General features: G+C 37.9%; 1 protein-coding gene and 2 long non-coding RNA genes across 3 annotated transcripts; all 3 read left to right on the plus strand.

The window, feature by feature from the left end:
• Window positions 1–471: 471 nt before the first annotated feature.
• On the plus strand, window positions 472–10,363 carry LOC121074286. The gene is made up of 4 exons (XR_005822243.1): window positions 472–573; window positions 5,772–5,873; window positions 6,523–6,603; window positions 10,249–10,363. It is a non-coding gene; the product is annotated as an uncharacterized LOC121074286 (long non-coding RNA).
• Window positions 10,364–12,917: 2,554 nt separating this feature from the next.
• Window positions 12,918–15,666, plus strand: LOC121074287. Its single transcript, XR_005822244.1, has 3 exons — window positions 12,918–13,027; window positions 15,070–15,111; window positions 15,633–15,666. It is a non-coding gene; the product is annotated as an uncharacterized LOC121074287 (long non-coding RNA).
• A 1,463-nt stretch (window positions 15,667–17,129) lies between these two features.
• ZNF281 (zinc finger protein 281) lies at window positions 17,130–22,027 on the plus strand. The gene has a single exon (XM_040566205.1). It carries the CDS (start codon window positions 17,200–17,202, stop codon window positions 19,867–19,869), a length of 2,670 nt encoding a protein of 889 aa, XP_040422139.1. The 5' UTR covers window positions 17,130–17,199; the 3' UTR covers window positions 19,870–22,027.
• The last annotated feature ends 315 nt before the right edge of the window (window positions 22,028–22,342 follow it).

Raw genomic sequence — 22,342 nt, forward strand, 5'->3', positions numbered from 1 at the left:
AGCAAATCCCTAATTCCTAATCAGCCACATGCTCTCCCTATCATTCTGGAGAATATGCACTATCAATTTCCCCATAAGATGAAGGGGAGGCAAAGCAATAGTTTAGCATCCTATGCATTATCTCTCTTTTTATGATTACAAATAGAGCACTTAGGTTTACTGACCCATATCTCATACCAGACAACAGTAGCCAGGTCCAGATTTAGGTTATTGTTCCAGCACTGGATTAGGCCTGGCAATCAGAATAAAATTTATCTAGTATGATCACTTGACGGTGACATTTCTTATTGGCGCTGTGTGTACTCACAGCCCAAATGCTCTTGAGCCCCAAAAGAACGGTTGTCAGTGCTTTTACTGCGAGCTTCAGAAACGTTGAGGAGACGTTCTCTATTGGGTTTAATTAAGCTGTCCTTTTTCTTGCAGATTTAAAAAGGGGAAAGCTAGTTTGCTCCCCACGTGGCTTTCCCAAACTCTTTCAGATGTAGTTGTAAGCTTAAATGACCCTCAGTCCTGCAGCATATCAACTTGATGTGTATAATTGATTGCTAAACATTTTTTACAGCCTGCTAAATGGTAAGGCTAAAAAAAAAAAATTACATATAAATGTTGATTAAAGTGCTTTTGTACAGAGGGGTCAGAGACATTAGCGAGTTAAAAAGAAAGTGTGATCTCTGCTGTGGTACTTCTAACCTGTATGCTTTATTTCGCATAATTGATACCATATGTCTACTCTAAGGGGTTTTTGTCAGGTTTCAAACTGCAAATATTAAAATGCATTTAGAATCAAGTGTGCTTCAGTAAGGATACTATGCAGAATACTCAGTAATGTAGATTGCTGGTATTATAATGGCAACGATTATACAAGGAATCATTTAAATGAGCACAGTAGCTTGTAATTGTGTGGTAAGATAGAAAAAAATATCAAGGTGTAAAACCTCAGAGTAACATTCAATCTGAAATAGATTAAGATAGAAATTCAAATGATAATTGCTGGTAATTTTGTTTTCGTTATACTTTGTGATTTTGTTTTTTTTTTTAGTAACTGACAGAGGACATAATGTATTTTTCGGGGTTCTGTGATAGCTAGCAAACAAATGGGATCTGTCACAAAATATTTGCAGCTCCTGTTAGTGAAAAAGGTATGATGCTGTTAGGAGTCCAGACTGAAAAATGTGTGTACATCTATGAGATATTTTGCTTAACAATATAATGATTGGGTATCTGTAATAGAATGCTGTTTACCCACTTTTAAAGAGGGGAAGGAGGAAAAAAAATAGCAAATACTAAATCCTCAACTATTGTCTGCATAACAATGCCTTAAGAATTTAATAAGCATAACTTTTTAGTACCGATATCACATTCTGGATTTTTTTTTTCTTCAAATCTTTTGTACCCTTAAACAAAAGGTATAACTTGCTAGAGCTACTCTGCAAGGGCAGTAACATATGAAATCCACAGGATTAGAATAATATTTTGGTCATTGCTATTTCTCTGCTAACTATGCCAGTTAATGCTAGTTACAGAAAATGTTTGGTGTGAAGTGTACACAGACCCATCTGTCAGTGAATATAAACTAAGAGCTTTGTATATATTGTTGAACATCCAATGTATAGAAGCAAGTTTTAGTCTGTACCAATCCAAGCAGGGTTGGAAACAGTCATTTAGGGGTGAAAAGTTCAATGTTTCGTGTAGAGAACTCCTGAACTATCCAGTTCATCTACATAGTGTTGTTTTTTTTTTTCTCTAAAAAGCCTAAATGTAGAAGTGTGGTTTTTTTTTTCCTTGAATCCTTTTTTAATATATTTAAACACCGTTTGATTTTTAGTTCTCTGGAATGTAGGTGTTCAATTGTTATTTTCATAAACATGAGATTTCAAAGCTATGTTTGATATTTGTATTGGAAAGTGGATAAAATATTTGTATGGTAAGTGCTAGCAGGTGTTTAGTGGCTATTTATATTTGTTTTAAAGTTAAAAAGTTATTTTAATTGGTGATATCACATGCCAAAATATGTGCCACTGAATTAATATGCTACCTCTAAGAGTAGATGTTAAGCTAAAGTAATTTATTTTAAAAATTGCTCAGGAAGATGGAATTAATTTTTGAGATTTTAGATTAACTTATTTTTATATAAAGAAAAACTATGAATTTTAGTAACATAAACCTAATGTAATTTCATTTCCCTTCACCTCTGTGCATGAACAGGATCAAAACTGCTAATGCCGTATAGATATATATATTTTTTCCAGTTTAATAAAGAGAAGCTAAAATAAACCAGTTGTTATTAGAGCACTACTTCTAAAATGCTTCACAACTCTTTGGCTCTGTAGGACAATACTAGTTAGCTAAAATGAATTTAGAACCAGGAACTGACAAAATCTCCAAGCAATAAATCTTATTGTAGTAGTAAAGTGATAGGGAAAGTGACAAGAGGAAATGAGAAGAGAGTATCTCTCTTAAGAGGAGGAGAGGTGTTTTGTATTTTTAAAAATTTTGTAGAAAAAACATTATGACAGTTTTTTAATTGCACAGTGTCATGTCTTTTGTTTATACAAAATTAGCTCTGTCTGACTCAAAATTAAAAGCTATGTTACTTGGGCAAGATATTTCTGGAATAAGTTTAATTTCAGACAGCACAACAACACTGAAGTTAAAAACGTGTTTGTGTCTTTTTTCATGACTAGCCCATGTCTATTCTCTATGAAATTGATGTCAGAAAAGTATTATATATTTTCAGTGGGAAATAGAAGGCTGCCCTCTACTATCCTTGTCAGGACGTCGTATCCCTTTAATCATACTTTTCATTTCAGTACATTGAAATTTCCGTTACCAAGGACAACATCATAAATAAAAGTGTTTGTGAAATTTTTACCTGCAGCTTCCCAACTTTGTGCATTAAGCATGAGACTAGCAGAGAGGTGGTCAAATGTGAAAATTTATAATCATTTATTACGTACGGCTGAAGCGAGAAGGGAATAAAAGCGTGAAGGCATACATCTATAAACTGGAGCAGAAAAGCTTAAATGAAAAGTAAAGTGAATTTCTGTGTCTTGTCATAAAGTAATGAGAAGCTAGAGCTTTATTCATAGCAACCCAAGATGCATTTACTCTCAATCTAGCTTTAGCAGTAAATGCTTCCCTGATGTATTGCTTTGGACTTACAAAGAAATATTTGTGCTCTACATAATAGTATAGTTAGGAGAATTACTGCATGGCTGAGGAGATTCTATAAAGGTTTATAGCTGGTGGTGTTACTGTAATTTAATCACAATGTAGCTAATGTAGTACTTTAATATCACAGGTTACTTTTTTATTTACCATTTATTAGTAACTGACAGTCAATCATCACCACATCATAAACAAATCACATAGGATTCTATAGGAACACTGAAGTTTCAGAATGGATGCGCTGCAGCTCTTAAACATGCTCCATAATGAGCTAAACATCAAAATTATTTTTTAACTGAGTAATCATGTAAGTCAGGGTTCTTGTTTTCAGTCCATCAGCCAAAGAAAATGTTCCATGTCATGAACACAATTAGTGTTGCATACTGTGCATACACACGCAAGGTAACACATCAATCCATTGCAGTAGTGAAGAACGTTTTCGAAAATACGAAGACGATGCAGGTAAAACATACATCGTCCAGGAATTTGTAGATGTTGATAAATGAGTTTCTACAGGCCAGTAATTAAAGGCTCTTATAATTTCAGGCAGCTTTTTGTTAGAATTACTGTGCTTTGTAGACTGAGAAAGTAAATGTAGCTAGTAAATATAGTAGAGTCGATCCATGTTCTTCAGGCACTGAAACCTCAATGTATTTCTTGTGATAAGTGACATAGAATTGTTTCTTTATTGTGCTTTTTTATTAAAAAATCTTTCATACGATCCTGTTTTAGATTCGCTGTAGGACTAACTTCCACCAGTTGTGTATTTATCATCAGCTTTTAGAATAGAATCCCAGCATGGTATCTGAAGTTGCTTGTATTCACAAAATTAAGTGCTGATTGGAACTTTGAAAGTATTGTCTCTTTGAACTGAAAATGATGTTTTTTCCAAGACCCGAAACACACTGTGGTCTTTTAACTCCACACAAAATCTTTGTTTTTCAGTACTCTCTAAATCTAGAGGAATAATTAGTAACCAACATTGTGCTGGTTTGAATAACATGTAGTAGTAATAAGCCCCACAAAGATGTATGTTTGTAGGCTATTAGTGCATGTCCTGAGTTCATTGCAACGAATCAAGCTAAAGACCAAGTGCTATCAATCACTGGAAAGGCTTGCCAGTAAGTCTAGTAATGCACGCCTTGGCATGGCTTATTGCTATTAGAATACATTTCTTAAAATTAAAATTTCATGCAATCTACCCTTGCATGGTGAAAAATACTTCCTGGAAGAAAAATCTAAAATATTTGGAGGAGATATAAAACAAAACAAACAAGCAAAAAAGCAAAAACATAACAACAAAACAACATCTCTGCTTTGCTCTTAGATGTGGAATATGAAACCTCCTCTTCCATTCAGTGTTGTTTATATGTGTAGGTTCTCCAGACTAGTTAGGTGTTTCCAAGTATTACATCAGATGTAAAAGCAATGCTGTTGATTTGATTTGTATTACAAGACTACCTTAAACAAACAAACAAAAAATCGTGTTCCTATTAAAACCCTGTTTTCCCTAAAATTATTTTAGTTCTCTCAGGCCTTAGGAGACTCTTTGGCTTCTTTATGTGTTTACTGACCCTGTGATATAAGAGTTTTTCAACAGGAAAGAACTTCAACCGCTACTAATCTCTAATCTGCTCTTGTAGCTAGCTCAAGTAAATTACTAATTGTGCCATGCACAGTCTGATGAAAATGGCTACTGAATCTCTAAATATTATTGGTAATATGCAAATAAATAGATATATAGTAAAAGGAAGACAACAGTAGAAAACTACGTTCATTTCTGTATCTGTTTTCATCCTTGCTTTTCAATGGCTCTCCTATAGGCTCTTTCAGTGCTTTGAGTGGCCAACAAAGATTCTGTTTAAATCACTCTGCATGGAACTGTTTTTTTTGTTTTTAGACGTTATGTGATATTCTAACTATCATTGTACTTTTTAAGTGCATTTTCTTCTGGGTAGATTAAAAATGGATTGAACTGCAGGTGATTGCCTCTGTTTTGAAAGGAGGATTTAATGCAATGTGCATTCAATTAATTCCTTGCTTGTACAGATATCCTATTCGTGGTCTCCTGGAAGCTGCAGAATTGTTTCTCTTCGTATTTATCTTTTCAGAATTCTTCTGCTGTATAGCCTTGGGACTACATCTCTGGCATTTAGCCCATCTTTTCTAAGCTATTTTTATTGCACTTGTCTGAGCAGCCTGATACTGACTCTGACTTCACACTTTTCTGCTCTTCTTCTTGTTTGACTCTTACGTACTGATAATATTGCCCCTGGGTGGCTTTGCGTTTCATGGAATGGCTGCTTTCCCTTTCGTGCTATCCACATACATAACGTTAAATAGGACAACACTATGAGAAAATTGGGATGGTAGGCACGAAAATATTCCATGATGGTTGTTGATGGTCGGTAATAGTATCAATGACGAAAAAAAAGCACTGAAAATATGGAGAGAGGGAGAGGAGGAAAAAAAAAAAAAGAAGAAAAGACTCCAACTAAGAAATTCGACACAAAGAAAACATGCTCTGAGGAAAATATACGGAGATTTGTGTGTATGTGTGGTGGTTGAGCCTCTCTTTTCTTTTTTAATTATTTTTCTTTTAGTTCTCCAAAACAATTTGATGGCGCTCCTTCAATATCAAATGGAACAGGAGGATGGCTGCTGATGAAAGATAAGAACAGCTGAAAGAGGCGGTGCAAATGCAAGTGAGATGATTCTTTGCAATATAAAACTTGAATGACTGCTATTCTTAAAATATGATGCTTGAGCGCTTTGTCCCATTTGCAAGCTAATGTGGAAATAGACCTTATGTTTTTTTTCCTTGTCTTTTTAAATTTGGCTGAATTATGAATTATTTAGAATTGGGCAGAAATACAAACTAGTTGAACAGAAAGGATACAGTAACTCACATCAGATTTTCAGACTGTTTTTCTCAAGGGATAGTGAAAATGTGAGTTGTTTTGGGGTGTAAATTTGTTTTAATATGCTCACCCTTTTAAAATCCACCATTTAAAAATATACTTTTGCGATGGCTCAAAAATTCCAACAAGAAATCAAATGAAATTTAAATACTTATTTTCCCCCATCCCCCCCCTCCATTAGTAAATGGTTTTGTTGGTTGTGCCATAAAAACAGAGAACATATGCCTTCGGGGGCAATCCTGAAGTAGCAATTAGTTTCAGTGCCTATCTTCAGGCAGTGATTGAAAAAATCATTTTTTCATTCAGCACTAAAGTTAAATGGGCCTTTTTTGTTTGTTTGTTTTTTTTGTAAGGACAAGTGGACAAGTTCTGTATGTTCTCTTTATTAACTATACTTGAGATACTATTTTATACTTACTGTTTTTTTCTAAAGGTCAACTACCATCTTCAGCTCAGCAGATTAAGACTTCCTTGAATAGTATGCAAGAAAATTATGAAGAGTCCTTCAAAGCATGTAAGCACAGTGGTTTGTCTGTACTACAACTGCAACAACACACGATTGAAAGCAAAATTTCAAAGACATATTTGCAACCCAACATGCATGATAAATCTAAATAGCTGAGATAACTTGATTATGCATGAGCAATCAGAATCCATCTCATCTTTCACAATCATGGCAGTGCTGGCTCATAAAAGAACTCAAACTGTAAACTGAACATATTTGCTATGGAACAATCAAGAGAATGTAAGCATGACCTTTGGAAACTATTTTTACATTTAACTTTTTAAGACTTAGTATAAATTTCTAAGTTTCTTTCTCAAAACAACGTATTTGACACCTGGAATAAAATTTGGAAACATCTGGCCTTTTCCTTTTGCATCTGAATTATCGTGTTGAAAGTATAAATTTTACGTTATAACACTAATATTTGCCACTTTTTTTTCATGTGAAAACCAGATCTTACCTTGCTAGGAGGAATTGTGAGACAAAAAGCATCAGGAAAAAAACAAAAACAAACAAAAAACCACAAACAAACAAACACAAGAAACAACAAACCACAACTATTTCTGTGTAGTTGCTCATCCTGCTAAGGATTTATAGTATATTTATAAGTTTGTATTGGTAAACATAATATAAATGAGAAAATGTATGGCCTTGAAAGAAATAGTGTATTATCATGGGCCCATCAGAGATCAGCAATGGAAGTTGGAATCTAACTCACTCTGTAATTTATTTTGTAATCAGTACAGCTGAGATGTTTAAGGACATCTGCAAATCTGACCATAAGTAGTTATTCCCTCTCACCAAAATTCAGGACTGACAGAAATGTGTGGTATCTGGTAAAAGGTAGCATTACAATAACTTATAATAATAGTTTTTTTTTTTTGTATACACATGCTTTATATTCATTTCTATGATAATTGTTACTGTTGTCTAGTTGTTGATGCAAGAATATCTGAAAGGCCACAGATATAGTGATCTCTTTAATATTAAAGTTGAGTATTATTCTAGAAAAGGATTTACTTAATGGAGAGTGCTGGAGTAGCTCCAGAGACAGCACTTCAGGCTGTCTTATCTTTATGCAGTTTTCTGATCATTCTGGAAGGATTTGGTAGCAAAACCTCTACTGTTTTGTGCCCTTCTCCTTACTTCAGCAGAACTCTCCTGTGAAAGCCCAAAAGCGATTCAGCTAATACAGAGGGCAGCATCAGGAACCTAAAGTGAAAGGCACAGATGTATTTGGAATGAGACCTCAGATACCATGTTACCCTTGCTGTATATCTCTACATCTAATACGAACAGAGTTGATCTGACATAAAAAATAAAGAGGACGTGGCAAAACTCATAGTAAGGAGATTAGCTCTATAGGAAACAGAGTCTATCATGAATCCATCTGACTGGAGACAATTTAGATAGAAAACTCCTAGGAGTTATTTTTTTAGGCTACTAGTGAAATCTAGGATGGATAACTCCATTTAGAATGTGTGAAAATGTAAGTGCATTATGGTATCTTCTAAATATTTTAAGCTGTGAAAGTTCTGCCCAGAGTTATAGCTAAAAAATAAAATAAAGCCCAACACATTCAACCATTAAGTATAAGTAGTTATTATTGTACTTTTATATATATTAAAATAAGAATGCTTAGGATGTAGTATGAGGAGCTGTTCTAAATGTTTTCAAATCTGTGCAAAAATCCTGTGCAAAAATCTGACTATTATTTCTAAAGAGCCCAAGAAAAAAAATTTAGAAAAGTGAATATTACATTCACTGCAGTTCACTGAAGATTTTCCAGGGTCTGCAGATTCAGAGAAACTCTAACATTAATATTTGAATTATTAAATGTCAAAAGATTGGGCGGTTTCCAGTACTTTCCAGCATGTGCTACAGCCTTGGGATCTTTTGCAATACGTGTACTTGTTTGTGAGTATAATGTGGAGAAATACTTAGAAATATAAACTTGGGATTATACTTTGATTGTGTTCTAGCTTTATTGTAGAGATCTTACAGAGATTCTTATAGTATAATCTGCCTTTTAATAATTGTTTAATTTCCCAAAAGACAGATCCTTCTTCCTCCTCTACTTACATTTAGCAATAATGTAGTAATGCCTGTGAATGATCTGGACTAAGTTGGCTGTGTTGTGGGATGTTAGTAAACATAGAGAATGCAGAATTTAGCTTGATGTGGTGTGAATCAACATACTTTGCACCACATGACTCACCACAATTAGATTTCACGTTTATTATGTATATGAACTTGCTTTGGATGGAGCAAATTAAGCTGTAAAATGAGAGAGTCATTTAAAAATTTTGCAATACAAATTTTTTAGCTTGATGTTTTTTTTTTTTAAGATCATGAATTAATTCTTTGGGTGAAATATAATGTATTTCCCTGCATTTCCATAGCTCAGTACAAGTACTTGGAAAAATTCTTGTAAGATGAGAAAGCATAGTTTAAAAACAGAAAAGGTATCTCTGAGCTGATGACTGTCACGAGGAACAGATGGCAGCTGGAAGAAGTTATAAGCTGCTAAATGTAAGCAGGTAGAATGAAATTTGCAGCTCTTTTCCAACTGCCAGTATTCCAAGTACAATGCTGTATAGAAGGACCCTTCTTGTACAGCAGTGGAATTAAGCAATGGAATAGCAAGACCAAGCTCTGAGTATGTGTTAGTTGTTTTTGAACATTGTGTATGAGTGAACAACGGATGCCTGAAAAACTGGACAAAAGCCTAACAGTCTCTTTCTAGGTGACTTGACTCACTGTATTTGTCTTTAGATTTTTGATATATATTTTAATTAATTTTAATTCAAATTCAATATGGCTTCATACTTTGGCTTTACGTGCAAACAGTATGCTACAAAACAGTATCTGTATTTGTAAGGTGTAACTGAAGAGAGATACAAGTCACTCAAAAGACTTGCTGACAGAAGAAGGGATCTCTTTTTTTTTCATAATAAAGTCCCATAAAAAAAAAAGTGTAACCTAACTGCTCATAGAATTATAGTACAAGTCAAATAGTCATCTTGAAAGACAGGTGGAAAAAAAGGACACCAATAACCTTGGAAAAAGTAGATCAATGCAGGATGCTCCAGGTGCTCCAACAGGATTTTGGTAGGGTGGTTTAAAAAAAAACACAAATAAGTTAGATGATATACTTAAGTAAAGTTGGAAATTTGCTACACCTGCCATACAAAAGCTTACATGAAATTTTCCTATCATTCTAAAATTACCTTTGTGTAGAGAAGTTATTGCTGACTTTTTCTAAAACAAACTTCAAGGTAGCAGAAAGCAATACGAAATACTTACTTGCTAAAGGCTGTGGACAATATGAGCTGTTTTTTTGATATACTAGTTCAGATATTCTACTGCATGTATTATACGGTTTCATCTGTTATTTCCTATGTGGCTCCTTAGCACGTGTTTCTGAGGATAGGTGCTATAGCATCCCTTCTATGATTTTTTTTTTTCATTAAGCTTTGAAAATTACGGTAGTAGATCATTCATCTGTAATATGTACAAAACAAACCAATTCTGAGGATTTATTAATTTGGTAGCACCAGAAACTTTTTGCTTAGTTTTTCATTTATTTTTAAACTTGTAGTTTTTAGAGGCAGAAAATCTGAATCAGTCATCTTGTCTCTTCCTGTTTGCCAGGATTTCAGTGGTAACTCCAGAAGCTGAAGGGACAGTGCCTGTGGGACATGGATTTAGAAACTCCAGTGGTACTGTTTCAAATGTCAAACTTGTTAACTGTAGAAATAAAGATTGATAACACACTAAGGGAACTTTTTCATCTATTCTAGAAACAAAATGTAACTTTGGGGTTGGGTACCATTTGCGTTAACACTGATATATGGACAAAGTTTTTAAGGCTTACAGATTATAGCACTGGTTTGGATTTAAAACAGTAAGCCCCTAATCTATCCTTGCCAAGACAATTTTTAATTTTTTAGGATTACAGAGGCTGCTTGTGTGAGTAAAGTGAGTGCTACTTGTAGTCTGCAGTTTCCATTGCCAGAATACAATTACTTTTTATTTATTAAAAATAAGCAAAATTAGTTCAGTACAGCTACATATAATGTCTTTCTTTTACTCTCCTATACAGCAGAAAATTTCTTGCAATTAACTTTTTTTTTCAGTGAAGGACAGTTTTAAATTCATAGTAGAGGCAATGCTTTAAAATATTGTTGGTATTAGCTATTTACTAAGAATGTATTTTTTTGATTTTAATTCTATATAGTTTTTACATGCATAGTTTGTTAATATGGTTTTATTTAATTGACATGATGAAGTACTCTTGTGTGAATTTTAGTAGTTCAGAGCTCTTGAAAATCTTTTTTAGTTATATCAAATGAAAGAACAAATGTTTAAAAAAAATAACAAGAGAAGGGTTAAGTAATTCAACATACTTGAAGATAAGTATGTTGAAAAAGGGTTCAAATGGGAAATATTAAAAGTACTGGTGTAACATTCTTCACTATACCAAAATTAATTATAACTTATATGACATTGAATGAAATATGCTGTCTATAAAAGAAAGCTTTTAGGAAATGTCAAATAGTGACAGATTTGAAGACAAATGTTAAAACTGGGGGAGGGGGACATGACACAGACTGGGGACAGACTGATTAAAAAAAAAAAACTGCTTTAAAGACTTGTGTTGCCATAGAGTAGAATGTGCTTCTGATAAGAGCATCAACTTTCAGTAGTACCACCCAAATTGGAACAGATCCTGACAAACTTGCTAAAGATGCTAACTGTCCACAGACTGATTTATTCAAGATAGCAAGGATAATTCTATTAAGACCTGCCAAATTTAAAAGCTGAGCAATCAATTTATGCCCTGCAGAGAGTTGCAAATATGACTGTAATTAAGTGTGCAGAGGTTCTGTTCTTCAGTCTCCAAAAAGCAGGTTTGTAGCTCAGCTGAAGGTTTTTAACTGCTAGTTGATGTCTCACTGAAAAGTAGGATTTGTTCTTGGTAGCTTTGAAAAATGACAATTGTGCTGCTGTGTTCTTTTTTTTTTCCCTCTCTCTCTACACATAGCCTGCTTTTTTCCGTCTAGAATTTAACCTTTTCAAGGCATGGGCTGCTTTATTCTGTGTTTATACACGACTTAGCCCAATGCAGTTACATTTCCTCTGTGTGTTTGTACACGCGATTGGAACGCGTGCGCACACAAAAAAACGTTGCTGTGCTTCTTAATGAAGGGTTTGTTTTAATCCCAGCCGATGTAATTTTACCCAGAACATTTTATTATTGGCTTGATCACAACACAACTTAATTCCCAGGTGCAAAGAACGTCTGACAAGCCTGAGCAACTGAAGAGTTGAGGCAGCCGCTTACGGAACCACGCTGCGGGTAACACCACAGTCTAATAAAGAACAGAGAAGCTCTCATTTGTTTTCAGCTAATGAGCTAAAGAAGCTGAACTATCAATTATGTAAGACCATATTATTTTTAACATTTCAAAACACCTGAGGATCTTTACCTCTTTATTTTGGTCTCAGGCTAACCACAAACGATCCTGTACTGGTAATTTTAGATGTCGGTGTTTTGTGGAAAACTACCCCTCATTATCATTTGTGGGTGCTAATATGTTATAACTTATTACAGCAATAAGTAAAATCCTTGTTAGGCTGACTGGATTAACGTAATTTGTTGATGTTCAAGTGCCAAAAAAAAAAAAAAAAAAAAAAAGAGAGAGAGAGAAACCTCCCTTCGAAAAACAACCAACCAACCAAAAAAAAAAATTATTCCCAGAAGTCTACGTGAAGGTTTAAGATAAGAATGCCCACAACACTTCATATCTCCAATAGTTAAATATTTATATGACCTGTTATCAAGCTCAATAAAACTAAAAACTTGGCATGCCAATTTAAGATATGGAAACCTTAATAACTTCTTTCTGAATTTTTTGTAAGATTACTGTATATCCAAACCTAAGTAGCTATCTCGTTTTTTTACCTGTGATTATATGAAATTCATAGACTTCAGAAGAGTGTAATAAGCAATTAAAATAGTATTTGTGTATTTCCACATTTGCTGGTGAAAAAGAAAGTGTTCCAGTGTGCCAGAAAGCTTGAATAATTTTTAATTTTAATTGACAGTTGTCTTAATTGACAGTTTTGGCAAGACTTTTCACTCATGGAAGTATCTCTGCGTAACAGGCACTGTATGATTTTACTAACTATTCAGAGTAGCCTGAGAAATAATATATATGTGTGTGTATAAACATATATACGTACATATATATTTATATATGAGTATAATAATCCATAAAAATTATTTCAGTTTGTTCTGTTTCATTTTTTAGGAACAGCTGATCATTCTCTGTGTCCTCATCTGTATCTGATCATTCTCTGCATCTACCTGTTCTGGCCTGTTGCACAGCAGGGAAGTCCCTAAAATCCTAGGAACCTGACAACGGAGGTAAGGGGGAACTAAAGGTGTACACTTTATCCTCCTCCTCTTTTTTTTTTTTTTTTTAATATATATAGTAGGTTGCAATCAGATTCATAAATAATAAAGATAAAATAACTTATGTATTTTTTTCACTGTTTATGCTTATACTGTTAACATTAACATTAAAAGTTGTCACTGACAGCTTTCAGTAGTATCAAAAACATAATGAATCTTCAAAAGCTTTGTAGTAAATCATTTTGCTTACACTGATTTTTTTTTCAGAATAGTCAGTTAAAAAAAAAACCTGTGGTGCTGCCTGCATTGCTATATGTTGACTAAACTGATTAATCAGCTGCCAGTAGCCTATGTTCAATGCTTTTTATGATGTGCTTATCTTTCTTCCTATAACCTCAATATTTACTTTTATCTCTGATAAAACTAATTTTATTTAATTGTAACTTTAGAGAAAGTGTCCAGTCTATTTTTTCATAGTCTAAATGCAGACTTTGGACAATATTATGAAAGGAGTCAGAATGGTCCACTAACAATAAATTTAAAGAGAGAAGTGGGACTTTATTCTACAAGCAATTATGCTTGTGAGAAATTTACTGGTCTGAGTTGCAATGTTTCTGGACTCTGGTTGTTCTTTTTACAAATAAGCAGCATGATGTAAATGTGGTGTATTTTATACAAAGACATGCTCAGAAATTTAGCTGTATATTCTCTGAATCTATTTTTTATATCTTGTTGATTTCATTGATAGCATCTGCAAATAACTGAAAGGAGGTGTTGGATTTTGTTTTTTATTTTATTTTTAACAAAAGAAATGAAACAAAATCACTTTTTTTTTTTTTTTTTCCCCAAGGACTTTACACCGGCCTTGGGTAATCCAGGGAAACATTACATATGAATGATAACTCTTATTGCTCCCTGCCTAATAAAGTAGTGATTTTGCTGGTGAGCAACACCAGAATTAATCCAGCTGTCTTTAGGTAATTTGCACGTTGGATTAAAAAATTTTAATTTTGTTACTTAAGTGTATGTTCCTTTAAAAAAAAAATCAATTTCAAAGTTTTTTTATTGATACATGGAAATGTATTTATTAGTAATTACAAGTATTAGTAATTATTAGTATTACAAGAAAGGGTCATTTTACAAATGAATTAAAAAAAATGGTTATAAGCACCTAGTGAATCTGAGTTACGAAAGCCTTTCCTTAGGAAACTTTTATGTTTTACATTTTATTTCAAATTGCTATGCTTTTCTTCCTAGTAATTTGCCCACATTTTTCAGTATCCTGACTGCAGACTGCAAGAATTGTTAATGTGTTAGTGTTAACTTAGGTCCTAGAAAAAGATGTTTCAATAAGGTGAAAAGGTTCAGATAAAACTCATCAATGTGAATATCTTAGCTTGTTTTGTGCTATTCTGGTCCAATATCAAGAAAGCTGTTTAAAAAAAAAACACACTTTGGGAAATCATCTATACTATTTGTTGTTTGCATTAAATCTTCTTTCTGCCCTCATGCATCTCTTGCCTTCTTCCTACTTAGATTTATAAAATTGTGAACTGGAGTGTGTATATTTGTCAATGAGCATGAGAGAATATGTATCTTTTTAGTATAGAATCTGGTAATATATATTTTTTTCCTAATTTCAATCAAAAAAAACCAACAGAACAAAACAAAAAAAAAAAAGAAGACAAGTAGAGATGTTTGCTCCTTCTTCGTTCGCAGTAGCATCTGTTTTCATATTTTTAATTTATTTTGTGGTTTTGTTCAGAAGATCATTCAAACCTAAAATTAATTTTCCTAATTAGTGTTTTAGATTCCTTGGTGTGCTGAGTTTTTCATTGCCAAACAGTTGAATACCACAAACATCGTAGGTGATGTACTCCCACGTTATCAAATAAATGCTCAAGGTACAGCTTATAATGTTGAAAAATAGAAAAATAAATTGACCTTGATGAAGTGTGTCTTCTTTTGTCTGTTCCCAGGAAAGTTTATTTCAGGTATTTCTACTGCTGAAATGATTAGAGTTAACAGCTTTTTCCCTCCATTTTATTTTACAGGGTCTCTTCATCTTCCTGATATATGGGGTGTACAACACAGAGGTAAGTCTGCTTGGTGTATCTCAAGGCTGACAGAGTGAATGAGAGAAATGACAGGTTTCTTATCTTGATAACTGAGGGACAAAGTTGGCTTTCCATATGAGTGTCCTACTGCCCTTCATGCTTGGACTAGCTTATATGCATCCCAGCTTACCATTAAACACAGACACCCTGAATAAAGGGACAGACTCATTTCTCATAGGCATTGACTAATATTTTACTGCTGCTTTAAGTTTTTTGAATTTCTGGTCTGTCTTTTAACACTTAGATAAACGTGGCAGTCCTAAACTTTCATAATTTAATTTACATTTTAAAGTGAACTGTTAGTTTACATGCTATTTCAAGTAAACTATTTAAAAATTAAAAGGAACTTGTTTTACTTACATGCCTTCAAAATTTTGTTGGGTGTAGAAATTGCATCAATTTATTTTTAAATATTAATTAGATAATTTTAAGATTTCAAAATCTGACCTAAGGCTTCATAACAGTTGGAGAGATCTATGGAAAGTATTTCATCTTTACAGGTTGAACTCTCATAAGGGAAATATACTTGAAGGAGGAGAAAGTATAAAAATCATAAGGTATTTATCCAGCTTCTTCTATTACTTCCATTATGTTTAAGATTAAAAAAAAAGTGTTAATGTGTTCAATTCCAAGTTTTTAAGGTACCTCTGCAGTTTAGATTTTAACAGAATTTGGAATTCAGTAATAAACCCCTATAGAAATATAAGGGTTTTCAAAGTCAATAGAAACAGAATTTTATTCAGATTTTATTAGCACTTAAGGGGGCATAGCCCATTAGAAAGATGTTGAAAGAGAAAAGTATCTTCTGATTGTTTTCCAACACACAAAACTACTTCAAAATACTGATTTTTATCTCATTTCTTTTGTAATAATGAGTTATTTCTGTATGTGCAACCAAAATAATGGGTATTATTAGTTCTAAGAGTCATTTTGTCGTAAGAGTGGGTCAAGGCACCCCGTAGTCGAGGCCCAGTGCTGACGGGGAGTGCAGGCTGGCGGTGGGGCGCACGGGCTGGCCCGTGTCTCACATGTATGGCCTGGCCTGGGCCTGGCAAGAGGCTGACCCACCCGGACCTACGCCCCAGTTTGGGAGCTGTGAGGGTTTCCAGCGAAACGTGACAGAGCACTGGCGCAGGCTGCCCAGAGGGGTTGTGGAGCCTCCTTCCCTGGAGCCATCTGAAACCTGCCTGGATGTGTTCCCGAGTGCCCTGATGTGGGTGCTCCTGCTCCGGCAGGGGCATTGCACTGGATGATCGTTCTAGGTCCCTTCCACTCCCCAACACCCTGCGAAACGTGCGGTGCCCGGGTTGGGTGGGAGAGGTGGGCCCAACTGATCCATCAGATGGAAACCACCTTAGCAGTGGATCCGGGTTATGTGGGAGCTTTTGTTCCGTCAGCGGCATGTGTGGACGTCCCGGTTTTGGAGGTGGAAGTAGCTACAGCCACCCTAACATCTGGCACCTAGAGACGCTGGAGTTCTGTGTTTGTAACGGAGTAATTATTTTGAGGACACACACGATGCGTTCGTGCCCCGTACTGCTTTGCCAGCAGTTAGCACAGCCACAACGGCGCCCGCGCCTCCGGCTACGGGTCGGGGCTCTCCGGAGCGTGGCGTTCGCGCCGCAGCCCCGCCGGCTGCCGGGGGCCGCCGCCCTCGTGGCCGGGCGGGGGCCGCTGGGTGCGGGCGGCGCGGGGCAGAGCTCGGCACCGCGGGGCAGCGAACACGCAGGGAGCCAGGCGGGGCCCGCGGCGCCTGCGCGCTGTCGGAGCGGGGCCCGTACCCAGTGTGCCGCGCGGCGCGCATGTGCGGCTCGGGGCTCGGGGCTGCTAATCCCATTGTGGAGCGGCCGCGGCGGTGTCGGTGACCGGAGGCGGCGGCGGGAGCCGTAAGTGCGGCCCGGGCCGGGGGCCGGGAGCCGGGAGCCGGGCGGCGGCGGCCATGCGCCCGGGCGGCGGCTGCCGGGCCGCGGCGGGAGCCGGGCGCTGAGCGGCGGGAGGCGGCGGGCGGGCGGCGGGTCCCGCAGCCCCTCAGGGCCGCGCCTCCTCCCCGGGCCGCCTGGCCGGGGGATGAAACTCGGCAGCGGCTTCCTCGGAGGCGGAGGAGGAGGAGGAGGCAAGAGGGCGGCGGCCGCCATGGAGCCCGCGTTCCCCCCCGGCATGGTGATGTTCAACCACCGCCTGCCCCCGGTCACCAGCTTCACCCGGGCGGCCGCGCCCCCCGCGGCGGCCCAGCACCCCCCGCAGTGCGTGCTGCCTCCCGCCGCTTCCTCCGCGGCGGCGGCCGAGCCCCCGGCGCCGCCCGCCCCCCCTCAGGACGTGACTTTCAAGAAGGAGCCGGCGGGGGCTTTCCCCTCGGCGCCCGCCTCCTCCGCGCAGAGGAGCCCCTGGGGCTTTCTGCAGTCCCTGGTGAGCATCAAGCAGGAGAAGCCCAGCGAGCAGGAGGAGGACGAGCAGCAGCAGCAGCCGCCGCAGCAGCAGCACCACCACCACTACGGGGGGCTCTTCGGGGCGGCGGGGGACGAGAGGCCCCCGGGCCTGGGGGGCAGCGGAGGCGGCGGGGAAGGGAGCGGCCAGAGCGTGATTCAGGACCTCAGCCTCCTTCACCACCTGCACCAGCATCCCCACCGAGACCTGTTACTGAGTGGCAGAGGCGAGGGCGCCCCTGGGAGCTCGGGTGAGCCAAAGCACGATACCCAGGTCAAGAAGGCAAAGAGGCCAAAGCCAGAAACTCAGGGAATCAAAGCCAAGCGGAAGCCAAGCGCTTCATCCAAACCCCCCCTGGTGGGAGATGCGGAAGGTGCCATCGCGTCCCCAAGTCAGAAACCTCACGTCTGCGAACACTGCAGCGCTGCCTTCAGGAGCTCCTATCACTTGCGCAGACATGTGCTTATTCATACCGGGGAGAGGCCTTTCCAGTGCAGCCAGTGCAGCATGGGTTTCATCCAGAAGTACCTGCTGCAGAGACACGAGAAGATCCACAGTAGGGAGAAGCCCTTCGGGTGTGACCAGTGTAGCATGAAGTTCATCCAGAAGTACCACATGGAAAGACACAAGAGGACGCATAGTGGAGAAAAGCCATACAAATGTGACACTTGTCAGCAGTATTTTTCAAGGACTGATAGACTCTTGAAGCACAGAAGAACGTGTGGTGAAGCCATAGGTAAAGCAGGTGCTGGAATGGAGCCCGGATCGTCGAATAACATGGGTAGCTTGGCTGCGTTGTCTCAGGGAAATACAAGTTCCTCAAGGAGAAAAAGTAAAACAAAAAGTATATCCACTGAAAACAAAGGAAATAAGTGTAGCAGCAAAGTAACTGAGTCTCAAGTTACAAGTAATGTGGCCATGCCAAATTATGCAGTTGATATTCCTATCGTGTCTTCCAGTGGTGGTCTAGCCGGCACGGGCATAGAAGAACTTCAGAAAAAGGTGCCAAAACTGGTCTTCAAGAAAGGAAGCAGGAAACAGGCAGACAAAAATTTCCTTAATTTTGTATCGCCGCTGCCAGATATTTTGGGGCAAAAACCACTGGCTGGGAAACAGAGTGGCTCTCTAGGCTCCCTAGTAACCAATACCGGTGTAGAAACTATTGGTCTTCTCCAAAGTACAGGTGGTAAACCAGGTCAAATAAGTAGCAATTACGATGACGCCATGCAGTTTTCAAAGAAAAGAAGATACTTGCAAACTGCAAGCGGTAACAGTGCCTTTTCAATTAATGTCGGACACATGACTTCCCAGCAGTCCGTCATCCAGTCTGCAGGTGTTAGTGTTATGGATAATGAAACTCCGTTATCTCTCATTGATTCAGCATCCTTAAATAGCGAAATAAAGTCTTGCCATGACAAGTCTGGTATTCCCGATGAAGTTTTACAGAGCCTTTTGGACCAGTACTCTCACAAATCAGAAGGCCAGAAGGAAGATCCTTTCAGTATAACTGAACAGCGTGTGGACTTGCACAGCTCTGGAGAACATTCGGAGATGGTTCAGGAAGAAAACCTGAGCCCTAACTCTCAAACAGTTTCAAACGATAAGGCGAGCATGTTGCAAGAATACTCAAAATACCTCCAACAAGCTTTTGAAAGAACAACCAACAGCACTGGTTTTGCTTTTGGACCCAGTTTCCAGTTTGTTAGCTTGTCTTCAACTCTGCATAACCACACTCTGTTTCAAGACAAACAGATTTACACTACATCTCCGCTCGAGTGTGGCTTCAGCCAGTCCGTTACCTCAGTATTGCCAACTGCGTTGCCAAAACCTCCGTTTGGGATGTTGCTTGGATCTCAGCCAGGCTTTTATTTATCTGCTCTGGAGGCTACGCATCAACAGTTGACTCCTTCTCAAGAGCTGGATGATCTCATCGATCCTCAAAAAAACTTAGAGACTTCATCTAACTACCAGTCTACATCTCAGAAACTGACTGGCCAGAAGGAACAGAAAAACTTAGAATCCTCAACGAGCTTTCAGATCCCATCTCAGGAGTTAGCTAGTCAGATAGATCCTCAGAAGGACATAGAGCCTAGAGCAACCTACCAGATCGAGAACTTTGCACAAGCGTTTGGTTCTCAGTTTAAGTCGGGCAGCAGGGTGCCAATGACTTTTATCACTAACTCTAATGGGGAAGTGGACCATAGAGTAAGGACTTCAGTGTCAGATTTCTCAGGGTATTCAAATATGATGTCTGATGTGAGTGAGCCATGTAGTACACGAGTAAAAACCCCAACTAGCCAGAGTTACAGGTAAGGTCCCGACTGTGACCGGGCTGTGGGGTCTTCTTAATGTAGTTTTACTTTGACAACACTGCCATTGGAATGTTTCTACACGGTCCTATTACGAATAATGTAACATGCCCTTTCAATGCAACTTTTCATATTTAGTTTATTTTATTAGTGTGATTTTTTTAGATCTGTTTATTATGGTTTTTAATCAAAAATCAATAGATTGAAATAGTGTTTTTGTTCAAGTGACAACGTTTAGCAATCAAATTTTCAAATATAGGTTGTCAGGGAATAGCCCAAAAGTTTAAAATGCAAAAAAATTAACTTTGTTCCTAGGACTAAGGTTTATTCTAATTGCTTTACTCTCAGGAAAGTGTAACGAAGCATGGGAATTCTATGCACCACTAGTGTATTGGAACTTCCGATTTACAGATAGTGACAAATATATCAAGCTTTTTGAGGAAGGGATCTACAACATTTCAAATTGCTGTCTCTTATGTCTGGGCTGGTCTGAAAGAAGTTTGCTACCTAAATCTTGTTGCTTTTAAAGTACTCCTGTTCTTCCAGGTGATGCTCATTCCAGACAGGTGGAGCAAATATTCTTGGATCTGTACTGAGAGCCCGGAACGGTAGCTTTAATATAAATAATAATGTCCCCAGAACTCCTGTGTAAGACTGTAATTCCGTAAAGAGATTCTGTTGACACAAACCATGAGAACGAAGTGCGTGCATCTGGTTCATGTCATTAGAACCCCGACTTGAAACTACAGTCGTATTCTAGATATGCTCTTGGGATACATTATTTATTTTACATGGTTCAAAAGAAGTCGGTCTCTTGCTCTTACCCCTTTCCACATTCTTTTAATGTATAAGGTTCCCGTTCTTTTGTTGTGCTCCCAATTCTCTGGCCTTGATTTGTGTTTTTTTCTTAATTTACACCTTTTTCGTCCCCTTCTTGCCTACTCCCTCTCTCACCCCCCAACTTAATAGCTAACATTTAAAAAAAATTTACATTCCAGAAAGTGCATATCTTACTATGTACTTTCTGATGTCTCATGACATCAGATAACGAACAGTGAACACCCACATGTTTTTAGAATTCTGTCGAGGTTTCCATGTACAATAAGAAATAATCTACTCCCAACTGTACATATGAAGGCCCCGATCCTGCATCAGGATCAGCTCACATGGACCCCTGTGCCCTGCAGTGTTACCGGTGGTGTCACTGGAGCTCTTTACGGATACAGGGGTTTGCAGCAGTTTATCATTGCAGGCTTAGGGCCTAAGGCTGCAATTCCATCAAAGGTTTCTGGTGATGGTGTCAACTACGAGAGTAGAACTTGAGCGGCTTCTCAATATCAACAGAACTTCTCTTTGGAATTATTGCCTTACTTTATGTATATTTTGTGGTACATTATTTATTATATGTGAATCCTGATTAATGCCTGTGGAGCCACGGAAACCTGCTAGAAGTACTGGTGGCCATTCAAAGCTGCTGAAAGGCAGTGGCACTGCTCTAAACCACTTTTTGCAAATGTATTTTTTGATTAGTTTTTTAATGTAATTTTGGTGACGTTTATGCTGATGGTTTTTTATGTACTCTTGGTGATGTTTCAGTCTTAACGTACTTTTCTGGTGTCAGGAAAGTACCAGTGGTTGTTTGCAGTCTTATTGTGTAATCAGCCTATTACAGGCTTCCATGTATAATAAAGTTATTAACATTGTGCAAGTGTAAAACACTTCTGTTATGAAAGTGGTGTATTATTAAAGGAATTGTTACAAAAATCCTTGGTAATTTTTCCCATTGTCCCTCACCACTAAAATTTGAAACCTGAGCCCACTTGTAACCTCTTTTACTAGGTGAACTTTTTTTTCTTACTAATCTAGAATTTGTTCAGAAAATCCATGTAGCTCCATTAACCTTTTCTTTATACTTGATTATGTATCTCACCCTATTTCAGTTGAAAAAGGCGAACAACAGTTGTTCGCTATACACAGATCCCAGCCTGGTTTTGGGGATGGAATAGCCCATAACCACTGTTGGCTTTTTCAGTACCTTTTCTCTTGTTTTACAGAGGTTATAATTTACTTTCTTTATATTGTGTGTAGTAGAAGTTGCATATGTATTGTTCTGGCTGTTTGCTTTAACTTAATACTAATAAAACCCATTATTCACAAAATCATAAAGATATCACTTCTATTATCCAGTCACACTTGTAAGAGCCTATTAGGGAAATGTTAAGAGATGACGTTTTGAGAAGGAGTAATGTGATTTACTGGCATGTTTTCAGCTCGTTTTTTTCCTTCAATTTCTTTTTGGGTCATGTAATCTGAATGCAGTGTTTTAGAAATCAGGGCCCTATTTCATACCTTGAGACTCCAAGGGAAAAAAAAATAACAGATTTCCTTAAGTTAAACTGTTCACACGACCTCAGCTTTTTAAATCTTTTTTTTATATAAGATTTTGGTTAAAAATAAAAAAAAAAACAACTGTGTAT

The sequence above is a fragment of the Cygnus olor genome, chromosome 8 (genome assembly GCF_009769625.2).
Source record: "Cygnus olor isolate bCygOlo1 chromosome 8, bCygOlo1.pri.v2, whole genome shotgun sequence".
NCBI classification, from domain to species: domain Eukaryota; kingdom Metazoa; phylum Chordata; class Aves; order Anseriformes; family Anatidae; genus Cygnus; species Cygnus olor.